The sequence below is a fragment of the Phyllobates terribilis genome, unplaced genomic scaffold, assembly GCF_046119375.1.
Source record: "Phyllobates terribilis strain yellow unplaced genomic scaffold, ASM4611937v1 Scaffold_1__5_contigs__length_1240528914, whole genome shotgun sequence".
NCBI lineage: Eukaryota > Metazoa > Chordata > Amphibia > Anura > Dendrobatidae > Phyllobates > Phyllobates terribilis.
Window position 1 is genome coordinate 17359950 of NW_027362761.1, and position 16003 is coordinate 17375952.

Genomic DNA, 16003 nt, shown 5'->3' on the forward strand with positions numbered 1-16003 from the left:
AGTATATATATTCAAAAAATAAAGGCAGGTAGCACTCTAAATGTGAGAAAAAGATGAGGATCGTCAGGTGTGGCTAATAAAGTCCTCGCGTGTGTATAGATAGATAGATAGATAGATAGATAGATAGATAGATAGATAGAGCCTATATGGCCTGAACAGTTGTGTACTTAGCTTAATGGCATCTTCTTCCCACGCGTTTCTCCCTCTTTTGGTCATTCAGGAGTTCATCAGGGAATTCCTTCAATCAGGACAAGAAAGGGAGACCATAAGCCATACTGCAATGAGGATAACAGTTCACAGGCCAGGGCAATATGCCCTCACATAGCCCCTACAAACAGTATAAGCACACACACAGCCCCCTACATACAGTATGAGTCCACACACAGCCCCCTACACACAGTACGAGTCCACACGCAGCCACCTATATACAGTATGAGTCCACACACAGCCCCCTACATACAGTATAATCCTGCACATAGCACTCTACATACAGTATGATCCCACACATAGCTCCCTACATACTGTACAATATGAGCCCGCACATAGGTCCCTATGTACAGTATGAGCCCGCACATAGCTCTCTATATACAGTATGATCCTCCATATAGCCTCCTATATACAGAATGAGCCCCATGTAGCCACCTATATACAGTATGAGCCACACATACAGTAGCTCCCTGTATAAAGTATGAACACCCACATAGCCTCTTATATACAGTATAAGCCCCCACATAGCCTTCTATATACAGTATGAGCCCCCACATAGCTGCCTATATACAGTATGAGCCCCTACATTGCCGCCTATATACAGTATGAGCCCTCCCATAACTGCCTATATACAGTATGAGCCCCCACATTGCCTCCTATATACAGTATGAGCCCACACATAGCTGCCTATATACATTATGAGCCTGCACATAGCCTCCTATATATGGTATGAGCCTGCACATAGCTCCCTATATACAGTATGAGCCCTCGTGTAGCCTCCTATATACAATATGAGCCAGCACATTGCTCCCTATATATAGTATGAGTCCGCACATAGCTCCCTATATACAGTATGAGCCCGCACATAGCTCCCTATATACAGTATGAGCCCGCACATAACTCCCTATATACAGTATCATCCCCCCACATAGCAACCTATATATAGTACGATATCTCACACAGCCCATACATATAGGCACACATCCCATGCACATATTAATAAAAAAAAACAAAAAACACATACTCACTCCGCTCCCGTTCCCCCGGGCCTCTGGTCCGGTCCCCCAGTCTCCACTTGTACTTCTGGCACATACATGCTGGTGTGCGCCGGCTGATAATGTCATCGCACCTGCTATTCTGTATCGTCGGCAGCGGAGCTCCAGGAAAGCTCTCTGCCGGGATATGTTTTCGCCACCAATAGCGCACAAAACATTATAATGAGGACAATTTGGCCATGAGCCCCCCTCGAGCCATGGCCGGTAGCCCAGATTGCCCTCATTATAATCTGCCTGTGCTTAGAGATTTAGTGTTGCGCCCTAAATACACAAATGTTTTACACATACGCCACAATACACTATTACATAAACGCATCTTACAAATATACATACAATTCCAGAAACATGGACATGAAAACACACAGTATGGAGATATGTACATACACTGTGTTCCAAATTATTATGCAAATAATATTTTCTCAGATTTTCCCAAATTACCTATATGAATTGCAGTTGTTGTAATTTTCCAGTCAAATAACTATTAGAGTACAATTGAAAGGTTTTTGTACAAACTGCCTATGATAACAGTATATTTTTTAAAAAATAAAACACTCAAACTGCACTCAATGCATGTTCCAAATTATTATGCACAGCAGAGTTTTCAACCTTTTCATTTTAATAAAGAACAAAAAAATGGTCATTTTTTAAATTATAAGCATTAGCAGGTTATTACAAACTGAAATCAAACAGTTTTCAACTCAAAACTTTATTCTAGGTGATGTTGACTCGCCCCCTGGGCCGTGGGGTACCCGGAACCGGGCTTCTGTACGATGCTGGGGGTAGTAGTGGCAACCCGATCCCGTGGCTCAGGGTGGTCAGACCAAATTGTGGCAGTCTATTTATCAGTGTTTTGAATGTCCGACTACACCACCCCTGGATTGTGGTCAGGGATAACCGCCGCTGCCAGGCAGACCGCTGAGGCTGGTGTTGGTGTGCAGCACAGGGGTAGGATAACTCCCCACGGGAGGAGCGTAGCCTCAGGGCAGCGTGTAGGGAGGATGGGAGTGATGGTACAGGTGCAGCAGTAATCACACAGAGTCCAATGATGCAGTCCAGGGTCTTTTACTCACAGTTGTTATCCAGGTCACTTCTGTCAGCAAGGCCTGCCCGAGCCTTGCTGCACTCACCAGGTGAGGGGCTCGATCAACCTCCAGGTAATTTAGAAGCGCTTCACAGGACCCCCTTTATGTGTCCTTTCTCTGGCCCTCATACCCCACCAGTGACCTCACTTCTGTCCGGCTGCCTCGGACCTTGTCGGGTTAATGTGCCGGCCGTTTTCCCTGGGCCCTATGTGGTGCCTTCCTAGCAGGTTTAGCAGGGGGCTGCACCAATGAATGGTCGCAACCTCCGGTTCTTGGCTGAGTGTAGTTTCTCCTCCACCAATTTAGGGATCTGGTTCCCATTCTGCGGCCTGACCCCTCCACTCAGGTGAATTCGGGCGTGCAGTGGCTACTGACCGTTCTGCACCCCTGGGGTCCCTCCTTCCTCCGTGTTCCTGGAGCCTCCCTGCTCCCCTCCTTTCTTCCCTCAGGCTCCGGCCTCTGTGCTATCCCTGCCCAGGGAGCAGAGCCCATGCAGCAGCTCTGCTCCCTGCCTTCTCCTCTCACAGAACTCCCTCCTAAGATTGCCCCCACCTTTTTATACTCCTCTCTCTGTGCATCCAGGAACTGCTTCCTCTCTGCTCCTGCACTACTGGGTTCCCCCTGTTCTGGGTGTTCCCTCCCTCCCACTCCAGCCAGGGACATGGTCTGTCGTGCTCGCTGCTGGGAGCACCGTCGAGCTGTCCCCCGGAAATGTGGTGTAATGCATGCAGCTGTCAGGGTCCTGATCCACACTCCATCCTTACCTGGAAGTGAGATACCACACCTCTAACTGAGATGCGATACCTCTGTAGCAACCAAGCCCTCGGGGTTCTACATTCCCCCCTGGTAAATCACAGCACGTCCGTGGGCTGGAATAAAGTAAAAAGCATTTTTCCTCAAGACATGCAAAAACTTTTTAAATGCAAACATGTAAAATCAATTCAACTTTTCTTTCCCTTTATGGGAAACAACCTTCTTATCTCAACATCATCAGCCTTACTTTCACTATATGCATATAATTTTCATTTTAAATATAACTCTTGGTACGTCAATGGAAAACAGTTCTTCAGATATACAACATGAAACAAATTTCAGTAGCAACTTTCACGATGGAGTCCTCCAGTAGGTTACGGCTCCCGTTGTGACCAGGCGTCCATGTCTCCATGTCACCGTAACAGGGTGCAATTAACCAAGTGCAAATATGTACAAGTGTTGGCTGCTCTCAGTCCTCAGCCAGGTTGGAAAGGGGAATGGCTGCTCTCAGTCCTCAGCCGGATAAAAGGGGAATGGCTGCTCTCAGTCCTCAGCCAGGTAACTTGGGGGATTCCAAAATAAACGGGTAACAGTCCCAACCGGGGTAAACTTTCTCAAAACTTGCACAATTCCCAACGGGGCATAACTGGAAACTTTAAACTATTCTCATACCCTTACGGGTAAGTATGTACAGTCTGCGGTGCTCTTTCCTAGTAGCGGTGTCCTCCTGGTGGTTCCTGCTGGTAATCATCTTCAGACCCGTCCGGGTCCTCAGCAGTGTGACTCTCTGCGCCCACCCGGTGGATGTTGAAGGCATACCAGCCCCTTGCGCCGCGGTGCAGTAGGCCTTGCGGCGGGGCCTGGAGAGGGCCGCTGTTGATGACGCCCGGGATCGGCGGCTCCACCAGGGGGCCCGGGAGCAGGCTGACGCTGGCAGCGTCCGGGACAGAGAGACTCCTCTTACCTGCTCCCGCGACCGCTCCTGCGTCACGCGTCTTCTCCTGGCGCTAGTCGGGACCCGCGACGGCTGGGGCACTGCCGATGCTGGGCAGCTTAGTCTGCTGCCAGTCCGCCATCTTGCCCTCCATTCCTGATGTCTTCCTCCCCCCTGGTTAACCGTGGCCTACCTTCCGGCGATCCTCTTCTGTAGGCTGCGGCTCCGCTGGTGATGCTCTGGGCGAGGACCTTGCGTCGCGTGCTGGTGATGTCGGCGTCTGCTGGAGCTCCTTCCAGGACCCTGCGCGGCGTCAGTGCATAAGGCGGGTCTTCGGCTCTCGCGTGATTTCGTCGTCCACGCCCCTCTTCTTCCCGCGCGGCGTCTCAAAGATGGCGCCCGATGGCGGGAAAATGGCCGCGGATGGCGGGAAACGGCTGCGGATGGCGGGAAACTCCACAAGGTAAGTATTACAGTTTTTCTTCAGGCACGCAATACCCGTTGGTGGCGGGTTGGTCACGATCCTGTGGACTACGCCAAAGCTGACTCGCCCCCTGGGCCGTGGGGTACCCGGAACCAGGCTTCTGTACGATGCTGGGGGTAGTAGTGGCAACCCGATCCCGTGGCTCAGGGTGGTCAGACCAAATTGTGGCAGTCTATTTACCAGTGTTTTGAATGTCCGACTACGCCACCCGTGGATTGCGGTCAGGGATAACCGCCGCTGCAAGGCAGACCACTGAGGCTGGTGTTGGTGTGCAACACAGGGGTAGGATAACTCCCCACGGGAGGAGCGTAGCCTCAGGGCAGCGTGTAGGGAGGATGGGAGTGATGGTACAGGCGCAGCAGTAATCACACAGAGTCCAATGATGCAGTCCTGGGTCTTTTACTCACAGTTGTTATCCAGGTCACTTCTGTCAGCAAGGACTGCCCGAGCCGTGCTGCGCTCACCAGGTGAGGGGCTCGATCAACCTCCAGGTAATTTAGAAGCGCTTCACAGGACCCCCTTTATGTGTCCTTTCTCTGGCCTCTCATACCCCACCAGTGACCTCACTTCTGTCCGGCTGCCTTGGACCTTGTCGGGTTAACGTGCCGGCCGTTTTCCCTGGGCCCTATGTGGTGCCTTCCTAGCAGGTTTAGCAGGGGGCTGCACCAATGAATGGTCGCAACCTCCGGTTCTTGGCTGAGTGTAGTTTCTCCTCCACCAATTTAGGGATCTGGTTCCCATTCTGCGGCCTGACCCCTCCACTCAGGTGAATTCGGACGTGCAGTGGCTACTGACCGTTCTGCACCCCTGGGGTCCCTCCTTCCTCCGTGTTCCTGGAGCCTCCCTGCTCCCCTTCTTTCTTCCCTCAGGCTCCGGCCTCTATGCTAGGCCTGCCCAGGGAGCAGAGCCCATGCAGCAGCTCTGCTCCCTGCCTTCTCCTCTCACAGAACTCCCTCCTAAGATGGCCCCCACCTTTTTATACTCCTCTCTCTGTGCATCCAGGAACTGCTTCCTCTCTGCTCCAGCACTACTGGGTTCCCCCTGTTCTGGGTGTTCCCTCCCTCCCACTCCAGCCAGGGACATGGTCTGTCGTGCTCGCTGCTGGGAGCACCGTCGAGCTGTCCCCCGGAAATGTGGTGTAATGCATGCAGCTGTCAGGGTCCTGATCCACACTCCATCCTTACCTGGAAGTGAGATACCACACCTCTAACTGAGATGCGATACCTCTGTAGCAACCGAGCCCTCGGGGTGCTACAATGTTACATTTGCACATAGGACCCCTTGTTCGAAAGGAGCTTCTGAACTCTCTCGTCCATTGAATTTGTCAGGTTTTGGATGGTTTCTGCTTCAATTGTTTTGCATGAGGACAGAATACCCTCCCAGAGCTGTTGCTTAGATGTGAACTGCCTCCCGCCATCATAGACACTCCTTTTGATGATGCTCCAGAGGTTCTCAATGGGGTTGAGGTCAGGAAAGCATGGAGGCCACACCATAAGTTTGTCCCCTTTTATGCCCATAGCAGCCAGAGATGCAGATGTGTTATGTACAGCATGAGATGGGGCATTATCATGCATGAAATGATCTCGATGGTCCAGATGGATGGAGTGGAGGATGGCTGGTTGATGGACACCCCATGCAAACACGGCTACGGCGCTAGCAAGGAGGAGGTGGAGTAATGTTTTGGGCTGGAATCATGGGGAGAGAGATTGTCGGCCCTTTTAGGATCCCTGAAGGGGTAAAGATGAACTCCATAATGTATGTTGAGTTTCTCAAACAGTACTTCCTTCCATGGTTCAAGAAGAAGAACCGTGTATTCCGCAGCAAGATCATTTTCATGCATGATAATGCCCCATCTCATGCTGCACATAACACATCTGCATCTCTGGCTGCTATGGGCATAAAAGGGGACAAACTTATGGTGTGGCACCCATGCTCCCCTGACCTCAACCCCATTGAGAACCTCTGGAGCATCATCAAAAGGAGTGTCTATGATGGCGGGAGGCAGTTCACATCTAAGCAACAGCTCTGGGAGGGTATTCTGTCCTCATGCGAAACAACTGAAGCAGAAACCATCCAAAACCTGACAAATTCAATGGACGAGAGAGTTCAGAAGCTCCTTGGAACAAGCAGTCCTATGTGCAAATGTAACATCACCTAGAATAAAGTTTTGAGTTGAAAACTGTTTGATTTCAGTTTGTAATAACCTGCTAATGCTTCTAATTTCAAAAATGACCATGTTTTTGTTCTTTATTAAAATGAAAAGGTTGAAAACTCTGCTGTGCATAATAATTTGGAACATGCATTTTGAGTGCAGTTTGAGTTTTTTATTTTTTTTTAAAAATATACTGTTATCATAGGCAGTTTGTACAAAAACCTTTCAATTGTACTCTAATAGTTATTTGACTGGAAAATTACAACAACTGCAATTCATATAGGTAATTTGGGACAATCTGAGAAAATATTATTTGCATAATAATTTGGAACACAGTGTACATGGGTAAATTGGTTGACAATGCAGTTGCTATAAGACCATGATTTTCTACACAGGTTGGTAAATGGCTTCTTAAGTTATTTTTTTTTTTGTGACAGATAGAGCTTAATTTACTCTGTATGAATAAAGCAATATTACGTTTCAAGTGAATTATCACAGAAATAAAGTGAGCTACAGTGTTCCAGTATCTTAGTTACATATGTAATAATACCATTTAATTACTGTCATTACTTCTGCAGAAAAATGGATTTAAAGAACCTAAAGGACATCCTCCAAGGGAAAGCACAAATTCTGCCTATAGACTCATCCAAGATCGTTCGATTATTCATAAGCTCCACATTTTCAGGTAGTTTCACTTAATGGGAAAAGAAAAATCATAAACTATTCAAATATTGTTGTACAAACTCCTTGCAACACTAAAAATAAACTATAATGTTATGTTATATTGTACTTTTCACATCGGTTTTGCACTCCATTGGAGTTCCAGTGGTTTTGCAATCATATTTTTGTTGTAAAAAAAAAGCCAGAGTGCTGATGAAAACCCATTATAAGAAATGGATCTGTCAGCAATTATTTAATTGATCTTTATAAAATGTGAATTAGGGCTCATTCAGACGAACATATCATATAGAGGTGGCTCTAGGGCGTAAGCGTTCTCCGCTCCATCTTAGATGCTGCCAATCACAGCTCAGCAGCCCCAGAGTCTTCTCAGGGAGATTGCACTTTCAACCCTCCCTCCCAGACACTGTCAATACTTTGTTGCATCTGAGACAGCTAGATCTACTGCCTAGCTGTGATTGGCAGGGAGGAAGTAGTAAAAGCTCACACCCATAGAGAAGACTCTGAAAAAAACTCCCTGTTGCACTCCAAGCAGAGATTTCACATATTGCACTTCAAAAACAACAAATGTGTATATCAGCAATCGAGCAATGCAGCACAAAATAGAAAAAAAGAGTCAGAATCAGGGTAGCTCAGTGATTTTTACAAGCTATTTAAATCATTTTTTAAAGGAAATGAAAGGTCATCTTTAAAATATCAATAAAATTCTAAGAGACAATATAGGGACAGTTACTGAACTTGCATTTTTGCAACAGCTGACCACTTGATGGCATATGTCAGGGACAGCGGCCACAGGGAATGAGCTGTTTGGTTAAAATGGAGCTCCTTCTTATCTGTTATATCCTTAGATTTACACTGAATTTAAACTATCTAGGTAAATACAATTAGAGGGAAGGACAGATCCAGGGATAATTCGTAAAAAAATAACATTATTTTTTGTAATATTGTTCCTTTAGATTTATTGTATATAGAGTAAGTGGTATAAACAATGTATTTAAATCTCTCATGGTTATGTATCTCTTTGAGATATGGCAGAAGAACGTGATGCACTGCTAGAGGTGGCTTATCCTGAAATACAAGCTTTCTGCCAGAAACATGGATTAACATTTGAGGTAATGTGTTTAATAATATATATACAGGGTGACCCATGGAAAAGTAGCCTGCTAAATTTCATGCACCACTTCGGCCGTCCTGACTGATGGAGTCCTTGGTTTCTTCATTTTTGCAAGAGCCGGTTTGATGCCATTTCCGAACCAGACTCTGAATACAGCATTTAGCTGATGATTTTGTTCCTGCGCACTAGTCACCGAAGGCCTCTTAGTGTCCCTAATTAATACACTTCGCACATAGCATTCCACAATCACTGTTCGCTGTTCCAAGGAGAACACCATTGTAACATACCTGGCGGCGTCCTTGCATAGTGGTCCATCTCCCACTGTGCAAGAGCGCGCACTTGATCTCCTGTCCAGAATGTCTCTCTGGCTTCCCTCCATGCTGTCTGTTTGTGTCTGTTTCTGCTGCTTAAGGGCGGCGCCCGATCACTTCCTGCTTTTTGTACCTGCTGTGGGTCACACCTCTTGTGCGTCCTCAGCCTATTGCTGTCTGTCACCTGGTATATAGCTCAGCTGCGCCCATCTATCCCTGCCTGAGCATAGTGTTTCTTTCAGTGTGTGCTTGCACTCTGAAGGTGCCAGGTCCCGTTCTGTGTTCTCTTGTCTGCCTATCCTGGAGGCTGTATTTCCAGGCCTGTCTGAACACGCTCCTAGCCTGTTCCTCCTGCCTTCTAGGGGCCGATTACCTAGACCTGTTCCTGTATCTTGTCTGACCTGTCTGAACACGCTCCTAGCCTGTTCCTCCTGCCTTCTAGGGGCCGATTACCTAGACCTGTTCCTGTATCTTGTCTGACCTGTCTGAACACGCTCCTAGCCTGTTCCTCCTGCCTTCTAGGGGCCGATTACCTAGACCCGCTCCTGTATCTTGTCTGTCCTGTCTGAACACGCTCCTTGCCTGTTCGTCCTGCCTCTCTGGGGGCCGTATTCCCAGACCCGCTCCTGTATCCCGCTGCAGTGTCGGTCTCCTCCGTACACTCAGTTCCAGTCTGAACTCTCTCCTATCCTTTACCTGTTTTGCCTCTATGTCCGTTCCCTTCCTTTTTCTGCAGAGTCTGAACTCGTACCTAACTCCTGCTTGTTGTCTCTGTACTCCCGTTTGTGAGTTTGTGGTCCACTCGCTACTTCACTGCAAGTACCCTGTGGGTGTCTGGCTCTGCCTTTCCCTTCCTGTCTGTTCCGTGTGAACAGAGCCCTGTCCCCCCTACTCAGCCTAGCCTGCTCTGACTCCTTTGCTCACCACTCCGGCGGTTCTAGTCTGCTCTGACTCCTTTGCTTACCGCTCCGGCGGTTCTAGCCTGCTCTGACTCCTTGCTCACTGCTCCGGCAGTCCTGTCCTGCCCTGCTTCTGCCCGCTGCTCCGGCAGTCCTGTCCTGCCCTGCTTCTGCCCGCTGCTCCGGCAGTCCTGTCCTGCCCTGCTTCTGCCCGCTGCTCCGGCAGTCCTGTCCTGCCCTGCTTGTGCTCGCTGCTCCTGCAGCCCTGTCCTGCTCTGTTCTTGCCCACCGCTTCGGGCGTTCCCTCTCTGCTGTGGTTGTCTACCGCATCTGCGGTTCTGTGACCCAGTCTGTACTGGGTCTTAACCTTTCTGTGCTCCAGCCCGTCCTTTCGGCCAGTACCTCCCTGCCTGCATACTCGCCTGTATCCACCCATCTGCATACCTGCCGTGTTTGCTTATATCCACCAGTCTGTGCCAGCCTAACCTGCCTGTTCCTGAGTCCCAGTGTGTACTGGGTCCTATCCCGCCTGTGTTCCTACCTGCTAGTGCCTCCCTGTCTGCACTCTAGCTGTGCTTGCCTGTACCCCTCTACCTGTATTGTTCCTGAGTCCCAGTGTGTACTGGGTCCTATCCCGCCTGTGTTCCTACCTGCTAGTGCCTCCCTGTCTGCACTCTAGCTGCGCTTGCCTTTACCCGCCTGCCTGCATACCAGTCGTGCCTGCCTATACCCTCCAGTCTGTGCGCCAGCCTAACCAGCCTGATCCAGTAATCCCTGTGTGGGTCAACCCCCGTGTCCGGAGTTTGACCTGGAGTAGCACCTGGTCCCTCTGCCCGGTTTCTCCCTGGTGCACTGGCGTCGTATGCCGTCGTGCCATCTTGGTCGGATCGGCCAGATACTTAGTCACGCCCCTCCAGGCACTCTCCGGTTCATGGTCCAGTGGAATCACTACAATCACACGCACACGCCGCTCAGCCCGGGCGTGTGCATAACAACCATCTTTCAGCCATGATGTGCAGAGAAGACCTGGACGGGAAGGCAAAATAAAGCCGGAACGCTGCACACAGGCAACACCACATCGCCAGACAAGGAGCAGAGGGTTACAGCCTCATCCAAAGAGCGTGGCACTGGTATTAGAGGCGGGGTACTTTTCCATGGGCCATCCTGTACAAGTAAGTAGCTATCGTACAACAGTTATGCAGTAGATCTTTCTAAAAATAAGACCTTTGTGTAGTAACGTGGGACACTACATTTTACAGCTCAAGCCAAATGAAAACAGTGACCTGATTGGCTGGTATAAAAGATCTTGCTTCAAAGGTTTTTCCCTTTTTTAAAGTGATGGTATATCGCTAGGATATGCCATTAACTTAACACAGATGGGGGCAGACCTTTGGCACCCCATATAATTCCTAAAAAGTAAGGAGGATGATTGAGTATCATCATGATTTCATACTACATTCTCTTGTAAAATTTAATTTGCAGAAGAAAACATTTTCAACCTTTACCTCTATATGATATAGTGACCAGATGTATCACTATCACTGAACATGTGTGGTTTAACTACACTGCTCAAAAAAATAAAGGGAACACTTAAACAACAGAATATAACTCCAAGTAAATCAAACTTCTGTGAAATCAAACTGACCACTTAGGAAGCAACACTGATTGACAATCAATTTCACATGCTGTTGTGCAAATGGAATAGATAATAGATGGAGATTATTGGCAATTATCAAGACACCCTCAATAAAGGAGTGGTTCTGCAGGTGGGGACCACAGACCACATCTCAGTACCAATGCTTTCTGGCTGATGTTTTGGTCACTTTTCAATGTTGGTTGTGCTTTCACACTCATGGTAGCATGAGACGGACTCTACAACCCACAGAAGTTGCTCAGGTAGTGCAGCTCATCCAGGATGGCACATCAATGCGAGCTGTGGCAAGAAGGTTTGCTGTGTCTGTCAGCGTAGTGTCCAGAGGCTGGAGGCGCTACCAGGAGACGTGGAGGGGGCCGTAGGAGGGCAACAGCCCAGCAGCAGGACAGCTACCTCCGCCTTTGTGCAAGGAGGAACAGGAGGAGCACTGCCAGAGCCCTGTAAAATGACCTCCAGCAGGCCACAAATGTGCATGTGTCTGCACAAAAGGTTAGAAACCGACTACATGAGGGTGGTATGAGGGCCCGGCGTCTACAGATGGGGGTTGTGCTCACTGCCCAACACCGTGCAGGACGCTTGGCATTTGCCACAGAACACCAGGATTGGCAAAGTCGCCACTGGCGCCCTGTGCTCTTCACAGATGAAAGCAGGTTCACACTGAGCACATGTGACAGACGTGACAGAGTCTGGAGACGCCGTGGAGAGCGATCTGCTGCCTGCAACATCCTTCAGCATGACCGGTTTGGCAGTGGGTCAGTAATGGTGTGGGGTTGTGTGACGCTCTCAGCCATCCCTGGGAGATGGGAATACTCGGAGCCGGGTCAGTGTAGGTGTCTCGGGGTTGCAGTCGTGGCCCGGACCCGGTCCGTGCCCAGGGCAGCCACATAAAAGATTTAATGGGCTTTCAGGGTTGAGTGGTAATTTTCCGACTACGCCACCTACGGTTTCCGGTGATAGACACCAGCGCTGCTTCAGTCCACTGAGGCCGGTGTTACAGGCAGCTAAGATGGGACGGCTCCGCGCAGGCGGAGCGGGCCTCAGGGCAGTGTTAGAAAGGAATGGTGGGTGCAGTGTCACGCAGGAAATAACAGGCTGCAGCGGGGTGTGAAGTTATCCAGGGTTTTTACTCACATTCAGATGTACTTTAGCCTCAAAGCTTCCCTCTGCTCCTCGCGGCGTGCTGCAGCCACCAGGAAGGAGGTCCAGCACTTTCCAGAAAGATCAGGAGCAACTGTCCAGACCCCTCTGGTGTGTGTGTTCCTCTCCTTGGTGAGTTCTCCCACTAAGTCTTCTCCTGACTGTTTGTGTGGTTAGAACTAGGTGTAAGGCCGGGTCCCACTGGATGAACGCAGGTAGAGAGGTACAGGTGGCGTATGCCGCTCCCTCCGTAACCCTCCTGGGATCCACTAAGCCTCCGGGCTTTTCTGACTGAGACGTGAAGTAACAGAGTCAGATATCGGGGGCCGGTCACCCCTCTTGCAGCAGGAGTCCCTCTGACTAGGCCAGAGTAAGAAATACAGGTGGCATGTGCCGCTCCGTCCGTATCCCTCTGGGATCCTTTTGCCTGTGGAGCTTGTCTCCTCTGCTCCCCTCCAGGCCTTCTTAGGTAGGGACCTTGACCGGGTAGAGGCAGTGGTTAACTCTGACCCGCTCCTCGTCTCAAGGCCAGAGAACGAGGACCGTGTATCTTCAATAGGCTGCAAGTTCTAACAGAAGGCCACAATCAGCGATGAAGATCACAATCAAAGACCTTGAACTTAAGATGGCTGAAGATTAAATATAAATGAATAAGTGTAACCTAAAAGTGTGTCCTCCACCCTCACCCACTACATGGTTCCCCCTATCTTTGGTTCCCCCCATCTCCTATATCCCGGGCCGGGGCAGAACCCTGGTGTATTTAGGCCCCCTTCAGGACAGAAGTGGTATAGTGTTGAATGGTGAAGTGGTGTCCCGAGAGATGCTCCATCCTTACCTGAAAGAGGAGATACCACACCTCTACTGAGGTGCAGTACCCCTGTGGCGACTGAACCCTCAGGGGCGCCACAGTTGCATTGCTTTGGAGGGTCGCATAGCCCTCTATGTGCTCGTCAGAGGTAGTCTGACTCTCATTAGGTACCAAGATGAGATCCTCAGACCCCTTGTGAGACCATATGCTGGTGCGGTTGGCCCTGGGTTCCTCCTAATGCAGGACAATGCCAGACCTCATGTGGCTGGAGTGTGTCAGCAGTTCCTGCAAGATGAAGGTATTGAAGCTATAGACTGGCCTGACCATTCCCCAGATCTGAATCCGATTGAGCACATCTGGGACATCATGTCTCGCTCCATTCACCAAAATCACATTGCACCACAGACTGTCCAGGAGTTGGCGGATGCTTTAGTCCAGGTCTGGGAGGAGATCCCACAGAAGACCATCCGCAACCTCAACAGGAGCATGCCCATGCGTTGTAGGGAGTTCATACAGGCACATGGAGGCCACACACAATACTGAGCCTCATTTTGACTTTTTAAGGACGTTACATCAAAGTTGGATCAGTCTGTATGTTACGGGTCCGGGTGGTGGAACCTCTGTGCTGCGGTGCAAGGAGGGACCAGAGGGGCGTGACTAAGTACCTACTCGGCCTGACCAAGGTCGCACGGCAGCTCAGTCAACTCCGTGAACCAGGGAGGGACCAAGCAGGGGGACCAGGTGCCACTCTGGGACCGACCTTGTATGAGAGCAGGTGACTCCCACAGGTCAGATGGCAGGAACAGACCGGTACAGCGGATAAGCAGGCTGATTCGGCTGATAGCCAGACAGGTACTCCGGGTAGGCAGGCTGGCGGGCACAACGGATAACTGGCAGGTGCTTCCAGGTAAGCAGGCTGGCGGGCACGGCAGGTAACAGACAGGTGCTTTCAGGTAAGCAGGCTGGTGGACACGGCAGGTAACTGGCAGGTGCTTCTGACTCGCCCCCTGGGCCGTGGGGTACTCAAGACCGGGTCTCTAGGTTGCGTGGTGCTGATGGGGTTAGTAGTGGCAACCCGGTCCCGTGCTCAGGGTGTCAAGCTGAAATGGTGGCAGTCTCTTTATATATATATATAGACATGTGAAAATCCGACTACACCACCCGTGGATTGCGGTCAGGGATAACCGCCGCTGCAGGACAGACTGCTGGGGCTGATGTTGGTGAGCAGCACAGGAATGGTATAACTCCCCACGGGAGAAGGGTAGCCCCAGGGCAGTGTAGGTGGATGTTGGGGGTGATAGTTCCGGCCGCGATAGTCAGAATGCAGAATCCACTTAAACAGTTCAGGGTCTTTATTGTAACAGGTGGTAATGACCCAACAGCAGTACCGGCTAGAAGGGGGCCTGGATGTCTGAGAACACTCGGGAAGCCCCTTCTGGTCAGGGTGAGGGTGTAGGCCTACTGTGCTCTCTATGCTCTTTCTGACTAGTTCCCCCTTTAGTGGTAAAATAGCCCACGTCCCTGAGCGTGCCGTGTATTCTCACCCGTATGGCTTGCAACTTGGGCTCCTTTTACCTCTGGCCTCTCTTGGCTTTGCTGGTCCCTTCTGTTGTGGCAGAGCCTCCGGGCTTTTTAGGCCAAAGTACATGAAATCCCTCGCGGATTGGTTCTCTGCTGCTGGACTTAGAGTCTTTACAGTCTCGGACCCCAATGTCCGGTAGGTAGTTCTCTATCTGCCAGGACAGGCTCTCCGCGCCGTACGTCCCTGGCTCGTGGCTTCTCCACTGCCTCACGACCTCCTCAGCTACAGCTGAACTGTCCCTCCTTCTCTGGGACTAGTCTCACTCCTGAGCTAGGTCGTCCAGTTCTCTCTAACCCTGCCCGCAGTTCCAGCTTTTATAGGGGCAGCCAGCTCCCCTTACTGGCCTGGGACAGGAGGTGCTGTATGCTAATTGTCCCTAACCAGGGAACCTCCCTCCTGCTCTCAGACACAGCCTTTATTATTTGTGGCATCCAGGCCTGGGGTGACACACTTCCAGGTAAGCAGGCGGGCAGAGCCCATAGACAGACTGGCGGACTGGACTGTAGACAGACTGTTGGGCTCGATTGTAGTCAGACTGGCGGGCTGGACTGAAGAACAGACTGGCGGACAGGACTGACTTACAGAGGGACCTGAGGTTGGAAGCAACAGTAAGAACACAGAGCAACAACCTTGCACGGGCACCTCCATATTGGAGGAGGTGGTTTAAATAGGGAAAGTCCTCCGGCCAATGGCCGGGGACTTTTGGGACAGCGTGCGCGGCTCCTTTAAGAGGGAGGGAGCGCGCGCGCCCTAAGTACAGTGCCCGGGGAGCTGCGTGCACTAGCAGCAGCAGGGAGGCCGGAAGACGCCGGACCAGGACCGCGTCGGTAAGGGGAACGGCGTCTCTGCCTGGCAGGAGGCAGAGACGCCAATGCTACACTGTAGTGTGTTTTTCCACTTTAATTTTGGGGGTGACTCCAAATCCAGGCCTCCATTGGTTAATAAATTTGATTTCCATTGATGATTTTCGTGTGATTTTGTTGTCGGCACATTCAACTTTGTACAGAACAAAGTATTCAATGAGGATATTTCATTCATTCAGATCTAGGATGTGTTATTTGAGTGTTCCCTTTATTTTTTTGAGCAGTGTATATTTAAATTGTCAACCCGGACATGCATCTAATAGGATACAATACACCATATGGCCTAAAGA

At 50.2% G+C, this 16003-nt stretch overlaps 1 protein-coding gene across 1 annotated transcript in view; it reads left to right on the forward strand.

The window, feature by feature from the left end:
• Window positions 1-7249: 7249 nt before the first annotated feature.
• NWD1 (NACHT and WD repeat domain containing 1) overlaps window positions 7250-16003 on the forward strand; it is a 50121-nt gene continuing 41367 nt past the window's right edge. The window contains exons 1-2 of the mRNA XM_073651304.1: window positions 7250-7352; window positions 8372-8457. Coding sequence (XP_073507405.1) covers window positions 7250-7352; window positions 8372-8457 — 189 coding nt within the window. The remainder of the gene's footprint in view (window positions 7353-8371; window positions 8458-16003) is intronic.